The sequence below is a fragment of the Cherax quadricarinatus genome, chromosome 62, assembly GCF_038502225.1.
Source record: "Cherax quadricarinatus isolate ZL_2023a chromosome 62, ASM3850222v1, whole genome shotgun sequence".
NCBI lineage: Eukaryota > Metazoa > Arthropoda > Malacostraca > Decapoda > Parastacidae > Cherax > Cherax quadricarinatus.
The window spans coordinates 1074640-1093341 of record NC_091353.1 but is presented as its reverse complement, the minus strand read 5'-3'; the positions used below and the strand labels follow the sequence as shown (position 1 = coordinate 1093341).

At 42.9% G+C, this 18702-nt stretch overlaps 1 protein-coding gene across 1 annotated transcript in view; it reads left to right on the top strand.

Annotated features, from left to right (window-relative positions):
* The first annotated feature begins 866 nt into the window (after positions 1-866).
* LOC138854523 (uncharacterized) overlaps positions 867-18702 on the top strand; it is a 194489-nt gene continuing 176653 nt past the window's right edge. Inside the window, exons 1-2 of the mRNA XM_070098296.1 lie at positions 867-910; positions 3331-3797. Coding sequence (XP_069954397.1) covers positions 867-910; positions 3331-3797 — 511 coding nt within the window. The remainder of the gene's footprint in view (positions 911-3330; positions 3798-18702) is intronic.

Sequence of the window (18702 nt, the reverse complement as noted above, 5' to 3'; positions counted from 1 at the left end):
TTGATGACGGTGTTGTTGATGACGGTGTTGTTGATGACGGTGTTGTTGATGACGGTGTTGTTGATGACGGTGTTGTTGATGACGGTGTTGTTGATGACGGTGTTGTTGATGACGGTGCTGTATTGTTGATGACGGTGTTGTATTGTTGATGACGGTGTTGTTGATGACGGTGTTGTTGATGACGGTGTTGTTGATGACGGTGTTGTATTGTTGATGACGGTGTTGTATTGTTGATGACGGTGTTGTATTGTTGATGACGGTGTTGTATTGTTTATGACGGTGTTGTATTGTTGATGACGGTGTTGTATTGTTGATGACGGTGTTGTTGATGACGGTGTTGTTGATGACGGTGTTGTGTTGTTAATGTTCTAAACTGTTCATGAGTGTTGCAATGTTCATGTGTTGCAAAGTTTCTTGTGTGTTGGAATATATGTGTTGCAACGTATATGAGTGTGTTGCTGTGTGCTTGAGTATTGTAATGTTCATGAGTGTTGCATTGTTCATGAGTGTTGCAATGTTCATGAGTGTTGCAATGTTCATGAGTGTTGCAATGTTCATGAGTGTTGCAATGTTCATGAGTGTTGCAATGTTCATGAGTGTTGCAATGTTCATGAGTGTTGCAATGTTCATGAGTGAGTTGCGATGTTCATGAGTGTTGCAATGTTCATGAGTGTTGCAATGTTCATGAGTGTTGCAATGTTCATGAGTATTGCAATGTTCATGAGTGAGTTGCAATGTTCATGAGTGTTGCAATGTTCATGAGTTTTGCAATGTTCATGAGTGAGTTGCGATGTTCATGAGTGAGTTGCGATGTTCATGAGTGTTGCAATGTTCATGAATGTTGCAATGTTCATGAGTGAGTTGCGATGTTCATGAGTTGCGATGTTCATGAGTGTTGCAATGTTCATGAGTGAGTTGCGATGTTCATGAGTGTTGCAATGTTCATGAGTGTTGCAATGTTCATGAGTGAGTTGCGATGTTCATGAGTGTTGCAATGTTCATGAGTGTTGCAATGTTCATGAGTGAGTTGCGATGTTCATGAGTGTTGCAATGTTCATGAGTGTTGCAATGTTCATGAGTGTTGCAATGTTCATGAGTGAGTTGCGATGTTCATGCGTGTTGCAATGTTCATGAGTGTTGCAATGTTCTTGAGTGAGTTGCGATGTTCATGAGTGTTGCAATGTTCATGAGTGTTGCAATGTTCATGAGTGAGTTGCGATGTTCATGAGTGTTGCAATGTTCATGAGTGTTGCAATGTTCATGAGTGTTGCAATGTTCATGAGTGAGTTGCGATGTTCATGAGTGTTGCAATGTTCATGAGTGTTGCAGTGTTCATGAGTGTTGCAATGTTCATGAGTGAGTTGCGATGTTCATGAGTGTTGCAATGTTCATGAGTGTTGCAATGTTCATGAGTGTTGCAATGTTCATGAGTGTTGCAATGTTCATGAGTGAGTTGCGATGTTCATGAATGTAGAGCATTGTTTATGAGTGTTGCAGCGTTCTTGATGTTGCTATGTTCATGTGTTTCATTGTTCATAAGTGTGTTGCAGTCTACATGAATATGCTGCTATGTTCATGATTGAGTTGCAGTGTTCATGAGTGTGTTGCGATGCTCATGAGTGTGTTGCGATTTTCATGAGTGTGTTGCAATGTTCATGTGTTGTAATGTTCATGATTGTGTTGCATTTGTCAGGAATATATTATACAGAAACGAGTTTATTTTGTTCTTGTGTGTATTGCATTGTTCATCAGTGTATTGCATTGTTCATCAGTGTATTGCATTGTTCATCAGTGTATTGCATTGTTCATCAGTGTATTGCATTGTTCATCAGTGTATTGCATTGTTCATCAGTGTATTGCATTGTTCATCAGTGTATTGCATTGTTCATCAGTGTATTGCATTGTTCATCAGTGTATTGCATTGTTCATCAGTGTATTGCATTGTTCATCAGTGTATTGCATTGTTCATCAGTGTATTGCATTGTTCATCAGTGTATTGCATTGTTCATCAGTGTGTTGCATTGTTCATCAGTGTATTTTATAGAACATTTCCAGACTGTGCTGTATGTTCAAATGTGTGTTGTATTGTGCACGAGTGTGATTAATTTTGTATGATTGTGTTGCATTTCTAATTTGTGTGTTGCATTGTGCTTGAATATATTGTGTTGTTTATGAGAATGCTGCATGGTGCACATGAGTGTTGCATTGTGCACGTGTTGTATTGTATATGTCCTTTATTGTGTGTTGTATTGTATTGCACTGTTATTTATGAATGTTTTGTGTTACTAGTGAACTGAATTGTTCATGAGTGTATTTTGTTTTCAATGAGTATCCTGTGTTGTTCATGAGTGTTGTGTTCATAAATGAGGCACATTCTTCGTGAGAGTGTTGTGTTGGTGCTAAGTATTGACATGATTGTGTTGTGTAGTTCACTTTTGTGCCACGTTGTTCCTCAGTTAATTGTGTTGTTTACGAATGCACGAATGATATTGTTCGTTAGCTTGTAGTGTTCTTCACGAATGTGTTGCACCGTTGACGAGAGTGTTACTGTGCGGTACAATGTGATATGTTGTACATGAGTGGTCTACAATACCGACATGATGATGAGTTAGACACATGTGGAACATCTGGGTATCCTTATTGTAGACGTTTCGCCCTCCAGTGGCTTTATCAATACATTTAAAGGACATATAAAGACTGTGGAACTATATATAAAATATGAGGTAATCAGTCCCTTAGCTTTGGAGATGGTGTTGAGCACCAGCTCCAGGGCTGAGGGACTGATGACGCCATCTTTTGTATATAGTTCTATCTTCTCCATATAATGTCCTTTAATTTGATAAAGTCAATGGACGTCTACAAATATAGATACTGAGGTGTTGCACGTGTGTCTAAGTCTTCAAGGTATTGAGTTATTCATTTATGTGTTGTGTTATTTATGAATTTATTGCTTTGTTGAGAAAGTTAAATTGTATCTGCGCGTGTTGCATTGTCCATGAGTTTGTTGTAATGTTCCTTAGAGTGTTGCAATGTTCTTCAGTGTGTTGTAGCGTCCATGACGGCCTTTTGTTTTGCTTCTGTAGAAGTTGTATTTTCCGTGAGTGTGTCGTGGTGTTTATTAGTGCACTGTGTTTATCATGACTGTGTTGTGCAGTTTGAGTATTTTTATGTGTTGGTCGTTTGTGTTGCATTGTTCATATGTCGATTTTTTCTTGAGTGTTTTGCGTGGTTTATGAGGGTATTTTAATATTCATATCTGTGTTGCATAATTCATGAGAGAGAAGTGTTATATTTGTGTATTACGATGCTCATGGACGTGTTACTTTGCAGGTACAGCGTGGAGGGGAGCAAGTTACTGTTACTGGGAAGACTGGACCACAAGCTCTCCTCTGTGATTCCTTCTAAATCTTCTCCTGACACTAGTGTCAAAAGCTCATTCTTCTTGCGTCATCAGGGCAGCTCCGCCGTATCCTCTGTCTGGCATCTTTCCAGTACTTCTCCCTCATCCCCAGTTTTCCTTTCTTTTCGACCTACGCCAAGAGCTTCCTCTACCGACCCGTCCTCGACTCCTCCAGTAAATAAGTCACACGCCCCAGCATCACACCTAGACGCCCAAGAATCACCCCCAGACGCCCCTGCCTCACGCTTAAATGCCTCAGCATCACATCCAGATGGCCCAACATCACGCCCAGATACACCACTATCACGCCCTGACGCCTACATAAAATCTGGTGCAGTGGCTGTACTAGAGTGTTCAGCTGAGCACTCCAAGACAACTGTTGTGTACGTCATGCAAGGTAACGTGTTCTGTTATGCTGTTCTTTAACACTGTTGTCAATGAGAGCAGGAAGAGGTTAAATATTATTGATAAGAATTTACGGGTAAGATAGATTTTGTGGGACATCATCAAGACAAAGTGTTCATTATAGCTAAGTTAAAATTCTTGAAAAGTAACTAGGAACTACAAGATATAATGTTGCCTTAGTCTTGGCTACAACGAATCAAAAAAGTCACAATACTATCTATATTCTTAAATTTATTCTCAATTATATTAAGTCATTGTAATGTTCATTAAATTACATCCAATTTATTTGTTGTCACGACTCCATTTGCTGTTAGGTCAAGTACCTAATTTAGCATTTTGGGTGTTATTTAATTCTGCGAACCTACCTCCATTTTTTCTGTTTTGAAGATTACAGCTGTCGAATGCAGCATGAAGTCGTTAACAAACCAATAAAACCTGTCAGTGAGTGTAATTTGTAAAATAATTGTTGTTGGTGCGGCTAAAAGATTAATGATATGTCAAGCAGTGAGGAAAAAACTTACACACACAGGAAAGCTAATGGGAAAATTGCGAGCAGATTACCGAGTTGGGGCAAACTTGAGCGCACTCATATTTTACGGCCGTCCGGGAGGAATAATAAAAGTTGAATGTATATTCCAAGTTAGCAGTGGTATTTGTAAAGTGTTGTGGGTGTTCTTCGTGAAGTGTTGTGAGTGGTGGTCGTTGTGAAGTGCTGTGAGTGGTGGTCGTTGTGAAGTGTTGTGAGTGGTGGTCGTTGTGAAGTGTTGTGAGTGGTGGTCGTTATGAAGTGCTGTGAGTGGTGGTCGTTGTGAAGTGTTGTGAGTGGTGTTCGTTGTGAAGTGTTGTGAGTGGTGTTTGTTGTGAAGTTTTGTGAGTGGTGTTCGTTGTGAAGTGTTGTGAGTGGTGTTCGTTGTGAAGTGTTGTGAGTGGTGTTCTTTGTGAAGTGTTGTGAGTGTTGTTTGTTGTGAAGTGTTGTGAGTGGTGTTCGTTGTGAAGTGCTGTGAGTTGTTCGTTGTGAAGTGTTGTGAGTGGTGTTCTTTGTAAAGTGTTGTGAGTGGTGTTCATTGTGAAGTGTTGTGAGTGGTGCTCGTTGTGAAGTGTTGTGAGTGGCGTTCTTTGTGAAGTGTTGTTAGTGTTGTTTGTTGTGATGTGCTGTGAGTGGTGTTCGTTGTGAAGTGTTGTGAGTGGTGTTCTATAAAAAAGGATTATTTGGGTGTTCTGGTAGCGGGTGGTTAATGATAAATGTCTTCGGAGCTTCTTACTTTATTGTTAAGTCATGGTGGGTACACAGGCTTGTGTGTTGTGCCCATGGCCCGGGCTGGGCCATCCCACGAGAGTAGGCTAGGAGTAGGCCTTGTGTCTTCCTGCTAGGCCACTGTGTGAGTGAGAGCGTGGCAAGGGCAGACAGGCTGGCGTGCCTACCGAGAGGCCTGGCTACAGAGGGCAACACTTGAGTGGTGCGAAATGTGAACTAAGCTGGCAGACAGCATGGGCTGTCTGTGCAGACAGTACAGGCTATCTATATATGCTCGGCCACCTACCGCACGTCGTCCCAACGGGACAATACTGGTGGTAAAAGAAACTCGGTCTCTCTCTCGTAGGAACTGGGCACAGAACACAAAATAAAAACATATATATACATATGGACATGGAAAAAAAACTTCCTACAGGGAGGGAAGAAAAAAACATGTGGGGTGTGCTAAACATCGTGGTCAAAGGCAGTGAGCGTCGATGGGCATCACTGCACGCCTTCCTGCGTCTGGACAGATACTGCAACACGGGAGACATCGCTGCGGCTGAGCTGTGACGTAACAGGGTACTGTCTCCTCTGGAATGGTGAAGCAGTCATCGTAGGAGTTGCTGCAGGTTTTCACTCAACCTGGGACACGACATGCTGATGCCCTCGAGTGAGGCATCAACAAAACTCGGCAACTGGGCAGGACTTCTGGCAAGTGACTCAGGACGACACTTCTCGACTGGTACTGTCGCTGGGCTGTCACTGCCGACGAGCGTGGAGCAAGTTGTGGCAGAGACGACTGGGCGAAACATCTGGGAGTCGTAACATCATACACCAGACTGAAGTGAGAGAGCTAGCAGTCAAAGTGACATCATCTTTGTGCAGGCTGCTCACTGAAGCTTGTGACACGAGGCTGACACAGTGCCTGCCGACAGGGCTAACTGCGGCTTGATGAGCATCATTCTCTCAGCAGTTGGAGTTATAGCAGAGGTTAGTCTAAGCATCCCCAGACTTGTTTCTCTACATATAACTGCACTCTGAAGGTCTGGAGGTGAAGTGAAACAAATCTCGATGGGAATCGTAGCTGGTACGATTCTGCAAAACATCACGAGCGACGAGCATAAAAGCTTTCTGTACAAGAGGGCTCGGTCACTCGGGGGCTGAGTAAATCAGCTGTCAAACGTACTGGTCACACGAGTGACTTAGCACAGTGGTGCTACTCAGGTCTGGCTCAGACCTCACTGGACACACGGAAACTTTAAACACACCCGTGGTACATGCGGTACATTGACTGAGAGGAATTAATTAACACACAACATATATCTTCTCTCAATCTCCTCGACAATACTGAAATACAGTGGACCCCCGGTTAACAAACTTTTTTCATTCCAGTAGTATGTTCAGGTCCCAGTACTGACCGAATTTTTTCCCATAAGGAATATTGTGAAGTAGATTAGTCCATTTCAGACCCCCAAACATACACGTACAAACGCACTTACATAAATACACTTACATAATTGGTCGCATTTGGAGGTGATCGTTAAGCGGGGGTCCACTGTAATTACTAGAACACTCGATGGTGACATCATGTGATATCAGGCGTGATGATGCAAGGTGACGTCAGCAGCACTGTGACGTCAGCAGACATCGTGACGTCATGAAGTAGGGCAGCATCGTGGGTAACGTCGATGTGATGCGGGCAGCAGACCACAGCATGAGGCCTGGGACATCTGGTAACTCACGTGGCTGGTAGATCTACATGACATCGTCCACACCCACGTGGCATCGGGATTCACATGGCGTCGTGATCTATGTGGCATGCTGATCCACGTACCTTCGAGTGGCCTCGGGCACTCGGATGCACAGTGCTGGCAATGAATTCACATGGAAAACAGCAGAAAACACAGCAGAGGGAGTGGGTAGTGGTGAGTGGTGTATGGTAGGCTGGTGAGGTGTGAGAGTACAGCAGGGCGAGGCAAGGAGCGGCCACTTCCTCCTCCCACAAACACGTGGAGGACTCACACTGGACACAGAAATCGCCACAAAACTCACCTCTGGCTTGCTGAAACAGCTGTGCTGAGCTGAACAACAACAGCAACATACAGGTGATGCTGAACACGTGACTTGAGAAACAGCATGGGACGCTGTAGTGTGGGGTCACTGGGACACCACTTACAATTCTCGGAGAAATTCGGCAAATTTCGGCTGGATCCTGCTTGTACCTGTGTCTGGATGCTCAAACGTGCAGACACGACATCAGGATAACTCGTTGAGAGATGGATGCTTCTTGCATGGGATGATGAAGTGAAGATGACTTCATCCCTCTTCCTTCCTCTCTCAGGGTAAACACAACTGCTGCAACCACCACTGCTACCAATGTTGAACAAGGAATATTTGGTAGGGCTGAAAGCGGGTGGTTCAATGATAAACTTCTTCGGAGGCTTCTTACTTTATTGTTATGTCGTGGTGGGTACACAGGCTTGTGTGTTGTGCCCATGGCCCGGGCTGGGCCATCCCACGAGAGAGAGCTAAGGAGTAGGCCTTGTGTCTTCCTGCTAGGCCGCTGTGTGAGTGAGAGCGTGGCAAGGGCAGAAAGGCTGGCGTGCCTGCCGAGAGGCCTGGCTACATAAGGCAACACTTGAGTGGCACGAAATATGAACTAAGCTGGCAGACAGCATGGGCTGTCTGTGCAGACAGTACAGGCTGTCTACAGTTCTTTGTGAAGTGCTGTGAGTAGTGTTCGTTGTGAAGTGCTGTGAGTGTTGTTTGTTGTGAAGTGTTGTGAGTGGTGTTCGTTGTGAAGTGCTGTGAGTGGTGTTCGCTGTGAAGCGTTGTGAGTGGTGTTCGTTGTGAAGTGTTGTGTGCGGTGTTCGTTGTGAAGTGTTGTGAGTGGTGTTCGTTGTGAAGTGTTGTGAGTGGTGTTCGTTGTGAAGTGTTGTGAGTGGTGTTCGTTGTGAAGTGTTGTGAGTGGTGTTCTTTGTGAAGTGTTGTGAGTGGTGTTCTTTGTGAAGTGTTGTGAGTGGTGTTCTTTGTGAAGTGCTGTGAGTGGTGTTCTTTGTGAAGTGTTGTGAGTGGTGTTTGTGAAGTGTTGTGAGTGGTGTTCGCTGTGAAGTGTTGTGAGTGGTGTTCGTTGTGAAGTGTTGTGAGTGGTGTTCTTTGTGAAGTGTTGAGTGGTGTTGTTTGTGAAGTGTTGTGTGTGATATTCTCTGTGAAGTGTTTTAAGTGGTGCAAAAAGTCTCCCTAACTTATGTACAATATATTGTAAACAGTAAAGGAAGCCTCCTAAGTGGAACATTGTATGCTGTAGATGAAGGAATCCTCTAACGGTGGTTCTCTGAATGTTGTGGGTGGTGCTTGAAGCCTCCCTCACTGCTTCACTGAAGGTTCAGAAGTGTTGTGGGTGGTGCTTGAAGCCTCCCTCACTGCTTCACTGAAGGTTCAGAAATGTTGTGGGTAGTGCTAGAAGCCTCCCTCACTGCTTCACTGAAGGTTCAGAAATGTTTAGTTATTTTTCATTTTTTCAGATCATTAAATATTCCAACAACATTTGACTTAATTCACTTGTAATTTTGAATTAAAAAAAAATTCTATCACAGGCTTTTTTTTTTTTTTACACATTTGCAAAAAAAGAATAGAACAAAAGCTGGTTCACATCCCCACTAAAATCATATAAAATATTCTATATCTATATATATATTTTTTATGGCTAAGATACAAATCCCACACATTTGCTCACAATGCGTTGCTAACACAAGAATTAGTTTTGTTTTCAAACTGAATCTGCATATGTGTAAACATTTTTTGTGTAAATTATTTGTGTCTAGACGGAGGTGAATTGAGGCTCGTCAAAAGGAAATTTATGAGTCAATAAAGTGAAACTATTTATATATGAAAAAGTTTGTAATATAAGTATTTGGGCAAATTGTTGAAGGATAGACATTTGAATATCCATGTTTATGATTACTTCTAAATGATGGATGGTAAAAGAAAAATACAAGCAGAATTATGTTAGAATGTGAAAGAATGAACGTGAAGAAACTAATCAAAAGGACAACTTGTTAAAATGGATGAACAGTTCATAGAGGAATGATGTAGTGTATTATGGGTATTAGGAAAGAAAATTATTTTATCGGGAAACAAATTAGTGACACAAAGCATTCGAGATGGAAAAGATATATAAAAGGAATGTGCATGTGCGTGTGTGTGTGTATGTATATATATATATATATATATATATATATATATATATATATATATATATATATATATATATATATATATATATATATATATATATATATATATATATATATATATATATACAGTGAAACTCCGGCTTTCGTACTTAATCCGTTCCAAAAAGTCATTCTAAATCCAGAACGTATGAAAACTGAAACAATATTTCCCATAAGAAATAATGTAAATACAATTAATCCGTTCCAGACACCCAAAAATATTAACAAAAAATACATTTTATAAAGAATAACTATAGTTTTGCATACATAAAATAATAAGAAATAAATATAAATCACTAATGAAATGGATACATGAACATTTAAATCACTATTACATAATTTTATTGAAGACTCTTGTTGGGAGAAGAGTTTGTTTGGAGACAGGACGAAATACTTAAATATGACATGCTAATATCAACTCTACGGCTTATTTATTATTATTTTATTTTATTATCACACTGGCCGATTCCCACCAAGGCAGGCTGGCCCGAAAAAGAAAAACTTTCACCATCATTCACTCCATCACTGTCTTGCCAGAAGGGTGCTGTACACTACAGTTTTTAAACTGCAACATTAACACCCCTCCTTCAGAGTGCAGGCACTGTACTTCCCATCTCCAGGACTCAAGTCCGGCCTGCCGGTTTCCCTGAATCCCTTCATAAATGTTACTTTGCTCACACTCCAACAGCACGTCAAGTATTAAAAACCATTTGTCTCCATTCACTCCTATCAAACACGCTCACGCATGCCTGCTGGAAGTCAAAGCCCCTCGCACACAAAACCTCCTTTACCCCCTCCCTCCAACCCTTCCTAGGCCGACCCCTACCCCGCCTTCCTTCCACTACAGACTGATACACTCTTGAAGTCATTCTGTTTCGCTCCATTCTCTCTACATGTCCGAACCACCTCAACAACCCTTCCTCAGCCCTCTGGACAACAGTTTTGGTAATCCCGCACCTCCTCCTAACTTCCAAACTACGAATTCTCTGCATTATATTCACACCACACATTGCCCTCAGACATGACATCTCCACTGCCTCCAGCCTTCTCCTCGCTGCAACATTCATCACCCACGCTTCACACCCATATAAGAGCGTTGGTAAAACTATACTCTCATACATTCCCCTCTTTGCCTCCAAGGACAAAGTTCTTTGTCTCCACAGACTCCTAAGTGCACCACTCACTCTTTTTCCCTCATCAATTCTATGATTCACCTCATCTTTCATAGACCCATCCGCTGACACGTCCACTCCCAAATATCTGAATACGTTCACCTCCTCCATACTCTCTCCCTCCAATCTGATATTCAATCTTTCATCACCTAATCTTTTTGTTATCCTCATAACCTTACTCTTTCCTGTATTCACCTTTAATTTTCTTCTTTTGCACACCCTACCAAATTCATCCACCAATCTCTGCAGCTTCTCTTCAGAATCTCCCAAGAGCACAGTGTCATCAGCAAAGAGCAGCTGTGACAACTCCCACTTTGTGTGTGATTCTTTATCTTTTAACTCCACACCTCTTGCCAAGACCCTCGCATTTACTTCTCTTACAACCCCATCTATAAATATATTAAACAACCACGGTGACATCACACATCCTTGTCTAAGGCCTACTTTTACTGGGAAAAAATTTCCCTCTTTCCTACATACTCTAACTTGAGCCTCACTATCCTCGTAAAAACTCTTCACTGCTTTCAGTAACCTACCTCCTACACCATACACTTGCAACATCTGCCACATTGCCCCCCTATCCACCCTGTCATACGCCTTTTCCAAATCCATAAATGCCACAAAGACCTCTTTAGCCTTATCTAAATACTGTTCACTTATATGTTTCACTGTAAACACCTGGTCCACACACCCCCTACCTTTCCTAAAGCCTCCTTGTTCATCTGCTATCCTATTCTCCATCTTACTCTTAATTCTTTCAATTATAACTCTACCATACACTTTACCAGGTACACTCAACAGACTTATCCCCCTATAATTTTTGCACTCTCTTTTATCCCCTTTGCCTTTATACAAAGGAACTATGCATGCTCTCTGCCAATCCCTAGGTACCTTACCCTCTTCCATACATTTATTAAATAATTGCACCAACCACTCCAAAACTATATCCCCACCTGCTTTTAACATTTCTATCTTTATCCCATCAATCCCGGCTGCCTTACCCCGTTTCATTTTACCTACTGCCTCACGAACTTCCCCCACACTCACAACTGGCTCTTCCTCACTCCTACAAGATGTTATTCCTCCTTGCCCTATACACGAAATCACAGCTTCCCTATCTTCATCAACATTTAACAATTCCTCAAAATATTCCCTCCATCTTCCCAATACCTCTAACTCTCCATTTAATAACTCTCCTCTCCTATTTTTAACTGACAAATCCATTTGTTCTCTAGGCTTTCTTAACTTGTTAATCTCACTCCAAAACTTTTTCTTATTTTCAACAAAATTTGTTGATAACATCTCACCCACTCTCTCATTTGCTCTCTTTTTACATTGCTTCACCACTCTCTTAACCTCTCTCTTTTTCTCCATATACTCTTCCCTCCTTGCATCACTTCTACTTTGTAAAAACTTCTCATATGCTAACTTTTTCTCCCTTACTACTCTCTTTACATCATCATTCCACCAATCACTCCTCTTCCCTCCTGCACCCACTTTCCTGTAACCACAAACTTCTGCTGAACACTCTAACACTACATTTTTAAACCTACCCCATACCTCTTCGACCCCATTGTCTATGCTCTCATTAGCCCATCTATCCTCCAATAGCTGTTTATATCTTACCCTAACTGCCTCCTCTTTTAGTTTATAAACCTTCACCTCTCTCTTCCCTGATGCTTCTATTCTCCTTGTATCCCATCTACCTTTTACTCTCAGTGTAGCTACAACTAGAAAGTGATCTGATATATCTGTGGCCCCTCTATAAACATGTACATCCTGAAGTCTACTCAACAGTCTTTTATCTACCAATACATAATCCAACAAACTACTGTCATTTCGCCCTACATCATATCGTGTATACTTATTTATCCTCTTTTTCTTAAAATATGTATTACCTATAACTAAACCCCTTTCTATACAAAGTTCAATCAAAGGGCTCCCATTATCATTTACACCTGGCACCCCAAACTTACCTACCACACCCTCTCTAAAAGTTTCTCCTACTTTAGCATTCAGGTCCCCTACCACAATTACTCTCTCACTTGGTTCAAAGGCTCCTATACATTCACTTAACATCTCCCAAAATCTCTCTCTCTCCTCTGCATTCCTCTCTTCTCCAGGTGCATACACACTTATTATGTCCCACTTCTCACATCCAACCTTTACTTTAATCCACATAATTCTTGAATTTACACATTCATATTCTCTTTTCTCCTTCCATAACTGATCATTTAACATTACTGCTACCCCTTCCTTTGCTCTAACTCTCTCAGATACTCCAGATTTAATCCCATTTATTTCCCCACACTGAAATTCTCCTACCCCCTTCAGCTTTGTTTCGCTTAGAGTCAGGACATCCAACTTCTTTTCATTCATAACATCAGCAATCATCTGTTTCTTGTCATCCGCACTACATCCACGCACATTTAAGCATCCCAATTTTATAAAGTTTTTCTTCTTCTCTTTTTTAGTAAATGTATACAGGAGAAGGGGTTACTAGCCTATTGCTCCCGGCATTTTAGTCGCCTCATACGACACGCATGGCTTACGGAGGAAAGATTCTTTTCCACTTCCCCATGGACAATAGAAGAAATAAAAAAGAACAAGAGCTATTTAGAAAAAGGAGAAAAACCTAGATGTATGTATATATATATATATGCATGTGCGTGTCTGTGAAGTGTGACCATGTAGGCTTGAAATGTGATACCATTTTGACGTTTTTGGGTACCATTACATCTGCATAGTTGGGATGGCTCACTTATTGTTGGGCATCTGGCTATTGTGAGGCTCCTCTTGATGATATTTACCTCTTCATGTCTTGCAATCTTGTCCTCAGAGCTATGGCAAACAAGACCGTGGTATCCAAATCGGTCTGCCGGTTCACTGCCGCAAATACATCTGTGTTTGGCGAAAACAGGGCTGCAAGACGATAGGCAATGCAGATCTAAATGGTTTGTGGGTCGAGACGTATGCAAGGGAGAAGTTGGGAACAGCCAAGAGGAAGTCTCCTGCATGAGGAGCTCTCACTGTTAGGAGACGGGATCTATCCTTCCCTGAACTTTTTGTTCAAGAGCTTCAACATTGTCCCTAAGATGTTCAGGGAGAATCACTGCTGCAAGTCCACTGGATGCAACACCTGAAGACGGGAAAATAGGTAGTGCAGCCTTGCAAACACCAGTGCCTTCTAGTCTGACTGAACGTGTAGCTTGTTCCCACTGCCCGTCTTCTAGACTAAGGTTGAGGACTTTCGTAAAAATATACCTCAGGATACTGTCGTATTCATCAGTATATGGTTATATGAGGGTGCACATCTTAGGAAATATGTTAACCTGGGCAGACTCAAGCACTTTGTGAGAAAGTACAAGGTATCGTGGGTGCCAATATTACCTGTTCGTTGTTCTATCCTCCTCGACCCGTCCAGTTTTTTCCTGAGAATTGTGTCAGTGGCAACAGTTCCCAGAGGTGCTCCAAGCAAGATGCTAGATGTGGGTGTAGTGACTGATACTCCTGGTAGTCTTGATCTCACTGCTTCGATTACTGGTTGACTGACTAGATGATTTCACATTTGGATGGATTTAGGACGAGTCCCATTTCCTGTCCTCATATCACCTGGTCAAGATCATCCTTTGTTCCCGCCAGTGTGCCAACATCGAGGAACCAGATGTTTTGCTCACTGGTCAGCCTGACAGTGATTTCCTTAACTGCTATACAGAAGAGAAATGGGGCGAGACGATAGCCTTGCTGGACACCCTCTGATGATGTGATTTCATGTTCTCCAAACAAGAGCATTGATTCCTTGCTATATCCAGCTGAAATAAAAGGGGAAGAGACCAGGGAAATGTTCTTGCACAGCTGTTAATACCACGTCTCTTCTCAGGAGATTAAATGCATTCTTAAAATCTAATTTCACCACTGCATTGTCCTCAGGCAGGATGTTAATATATGCCCGTGTTGAATGAACTGCAGCTTCGCTTCCTTGAGGGACCCAAAACCCAAACTGGTTTGGCTGAAGCATCATGGCCGTCTCTGTAAATACTTCGGACAGCAGCTTTGGAAATGAAGCGGTGTAGATTGTTATCCGTGGCAATTGGCCTAATTCCTCCATGGTCCAGTAGGCCTACGGCAGTGTTTCTTCTTTCTTATATCAGTGCTGTTGAGGCTTATTTGTAATTTCCGCCAAGGTACGACTCTCGTAATTATGGGAATGGAACCCCAGTGTCCGTGAGTTGGAGCTGAAGTCGCCATCCCCTTGCTCTCTCTCACTTCCAGGCCTACCGGTGCACCATCCACATCACTGGCCTGGAACTTGGCTCTGGCTGTCTCTACGCTGAGCCTGGTGTAACCCCAATACCTAATAAACCATTATTATCTAGTAGGCCATGCGTTTACTGTATGCTGCCCAGTTCCTACACATCAGCAACCAAACTGATGAGCCTTGCAACAACAAACAAGGTAAACTGTTCATATTAGTTCTTAAACCAGTACAACACATTACATCTTCATACTTGTCTCCTTCTATTACCGGGCACTACTGACAGCCCTTCCTTCTAGTCTTTTCTCCTGTCCTCTACATTACGTTACTCTATACCTATTTCCTCTCCACTCTTACTCCTTCCTGCCGCTACTGCTCATGCCCCTGCACCCTGCCATCTTCTCCCTGTTCCCTACCACTATTACAGGTTATTTTCCGCTATTTAAACAATAAGCACAATTTTGATGGCATACTGATAATATTTAATGTTACAGCAGCGTCCTCACCGTCTGGGAGACGTTACAAGTGCTGGTAATGTTGTAGCGTCTTAACTCACGTCTGGGAGACGTTATAAGTGCTGGTAATGTTGTAGCGTCTTAACTCACGTCTGGGAGACGTTACAAGTGCTGGTAATGTTGTAGCGTCTTAACTCACGTCTGGGAGACGTTACAAGTGCTGGTAATGTTGTAGCGTCTTAACTCACGTCTGGGAGACGTTACAAGTGCTGGTAATGTTGTAGCGTCTTAACTCACGTCTGGGAGACGTTACAAGTGCTGGTAATGTTGTAGCGTCTTAACTCACGTCTGGGAGACGTTACAAGTGCTGGTAATGTTGTAGCGTCTTAACTCACGTCTGGGAGACATTATAAGTGCTGGTAATCAATGTTTTCTTATATTACTCTAACATGAACACTTACACCCCTTTCCTCTCTACCCCTGAGCCCTCCACCCCTGTCCTTTCTACCCCTGGGCCCTCTACCCCTGTCCTTTCTACCCCTGAGCCTTCCACCCCTGTCCTTTCTACCTCTGGGCCCTCCATCCCTGTCCTCTCTACCTATGGGCCCTCTCCCCTTGTCCTCGCTACCCCTGGGCCCTCCATCTCTGTCCTTTCTTCCCTAAGCCTCTCCACCCTTGTTCTCTCCACTCTTCTTCTCTCCACCCTTGCTCTCTCCACCCCTGCTTTCTCCACCCCTGGCCTCTCCACCCCTGGCCTCTCCACCCTTGCTCTCTCCACCCTTACTCTCTCCACCCCTGCTCTCTCCACCCCTGCTCTCTCCACCCCTGGCCTCTCCACCCCTGGTCTCTCCACCCTTGGCCTCTCCATCAATGACCACTGCACCCCTGCCCTCTCCACACCTTCCCTCTCAATCTTTGCCCTCTCCACACCTTCCCTTTTTATCCCTGACCTATTCGTTCTTGCCCTTTCCATTCCTTCTCTCGCCATCCTTGTCCTCTCCATCTCTGCTCTCTCCGTCCCACCTTTCGCCATCCCATCCCTCTATATATCTGCCCTCTCTTTCCCTGACTTCTCCACCTCCGCAATCTCCTTCCCTGCCCTCTCCAAACCTTATCATAGTATCCTTACTTGTTACGCAAAAAGGTGGGATAGCTGGGGGCTTGATGCCTTGTCTAAGGGCAAAGGTAGAAGTTACACACATACTAGCCCAAACCGGCTACCCAGGGCTATCCCAGACAAAACAGAAAGCGCTAAACTGGTATGTGTACTTAAAGGGGTTGGGTAACAGAGGATAGGCAAAACTCCCAATTAGGAAAATATATCTATTTAATCACCATAACATAATATAACAGAAAGACCTTAATCCTAAACTCCCAAATGAGTGTACAAACAACAGCTGGCGTGAGGTTCAGCCTCCATAACCACTAGGCCTCGTCAGCCTCAGGCCGTCACTACACTACAAACCTCATTTCTTATTTTCTCACTCATCCCACAGCACCCTGACCATGTCAGAGCCTGGGTGAACATACAGGTAAGCCATATGAGAGCCTATGGCTTGAGTTGGATAAACAAAATAAGTGCACAACTACAAACTTATCTTAAATACACAGCATCTCCGACGCCAGCCTCCACACACCATGCTAACGTCACGTGACTCCCCCAAACCACGCTTACTCCGCGTACCCAAACATCCTTGGAAAATAAATCATTAACAGAATTTCTTTATAATTACAGTTAGAGTACTTTACAGTACCCCTAAATGCACATTATCAATTATAAAATTATTCTTTACAATTATAATATTCATATTATTATGGCACACTTCTCCACTATATGTACATTACGATGTAATGCAGAACCCTGCATAACATTACTCAATACCCCTCCAACCATGACTATAATTGCCCATTTCCCCGACAGCCATTAATACTATTCCCTGCACATGTGGCCTTTCTGTCACAGCCCCATGACTGCTACACCCAGGCACACTGCTTCTGCAACCGCTGCCCTCTCCATAACTGCCCAACACACACACTGCCGGCTCTACCCGTCCTGTTTATCACTGCCTGTTTTCCTCGACACCTTCCTCTGTCCACTCCATCTCTGCTTCCATCAGTACTGTCCTTAGTATCCTCATCTTTCTACCACCCATGTCCTAAAGCCTACCACAGAGGCTAGCACCAAGTTTAATTAAGTACAGGTGCACATAAATACAGTTACACAAATTATCATACATAGTAACAATGTGTAAATTAAAAGGACACAAGTGCAACTAATGTGACATTTATTGTGGCAACGTTTCGCTCTCCAGGAGCTTGATAAAGCTCCTGGAGAGCGAAACGTTGCCACAATAAATGTCACATTAGTTGCACTTGTGTCCTTTTACTTTACATATTGTCGGTAATTCTACCATCTTTATTACAATGTGTAAATTACCTAGGATAATCCAAAAAAAATCAGACAGTGACTTATTTCCACATCCATATCTTTACATATTAAAGTAAATGGAAAAACACTAAGTTTAGAGGTAACTGCGAGAGAAATGGTATAAGAAAAAGACTTAAAACTTGAAAAAAGGACAAGCTCAGATATGGCGTCCACTTTTATTTACACTTCTGACATACCCACGAGTACCCTCAGCCATAATGAAGCTGTCAACGTGAGTAGACATGCACGGACAGACGGCACATCCTATCATCAATAATAATAACATATTTATTTACTACAAGTACATGTACAAGGTTTACAGACCATAGCTGACATCAATGATATACTACTTTATAGAAATCTCCTTGTTACGCATAGCATTTCTGGCAAATTAGGTCAGTTTTGTCCCAAGGTGCGACCCACACCACTCCACTAACACCCCGTTACCCATTTTACTGGTGGGTGAACAGGGACAGCAGGTGTCTTATGGAAACACGTCCTGATATTTTTCAGCCGTGCTGGGGATCGACCCACGGACCACAGAACGTGAGCTGAGTACGCTAGTGATTGAGCTACGGGACACCGTGACAAAGAGCGGGTACGTTATCATTCCACTTGAGCGAACCCGAACCCTCTGAACTAACATGGCAGCATAACGAAAATTGCGACAACAATAGTAAATTCTATTATTTTTGTGTGTGGCATCTAGTGGTCTGTGAAACCGTGTAGTCTAGCCCCAGGTTGGGCGGGGCTAGACTACTGTTATGTATCCTCCTTTCCTCCTGTGGAATCTACCAATGTGTTATGTGCATTTTTGGATTGTTTTGGAGTCGTTGAGATGAACACCAACTCTGCACTCAAGTATGCATGATTATGCAAGCAATAAGAAAGCCAGTAATTCAGTCTGCAGAAAGCCATTCCTGTTTTGAGATAGTCTGTACATGTATGAGTGGTCTCTGCAAGTGTTCCTGTCTTCTCCGAGCTGCCCTCAAAAAAATTCAAGCCAAGCCATGCCAAGCCAGCCCAAGTAAACCAGTGGCTTGTGCCTACCAGTTCTTTTCGTCTGGTCGACACCATTCCTGTCAAGGTGGCCTATTGTAGCTTGCGTGGTATTT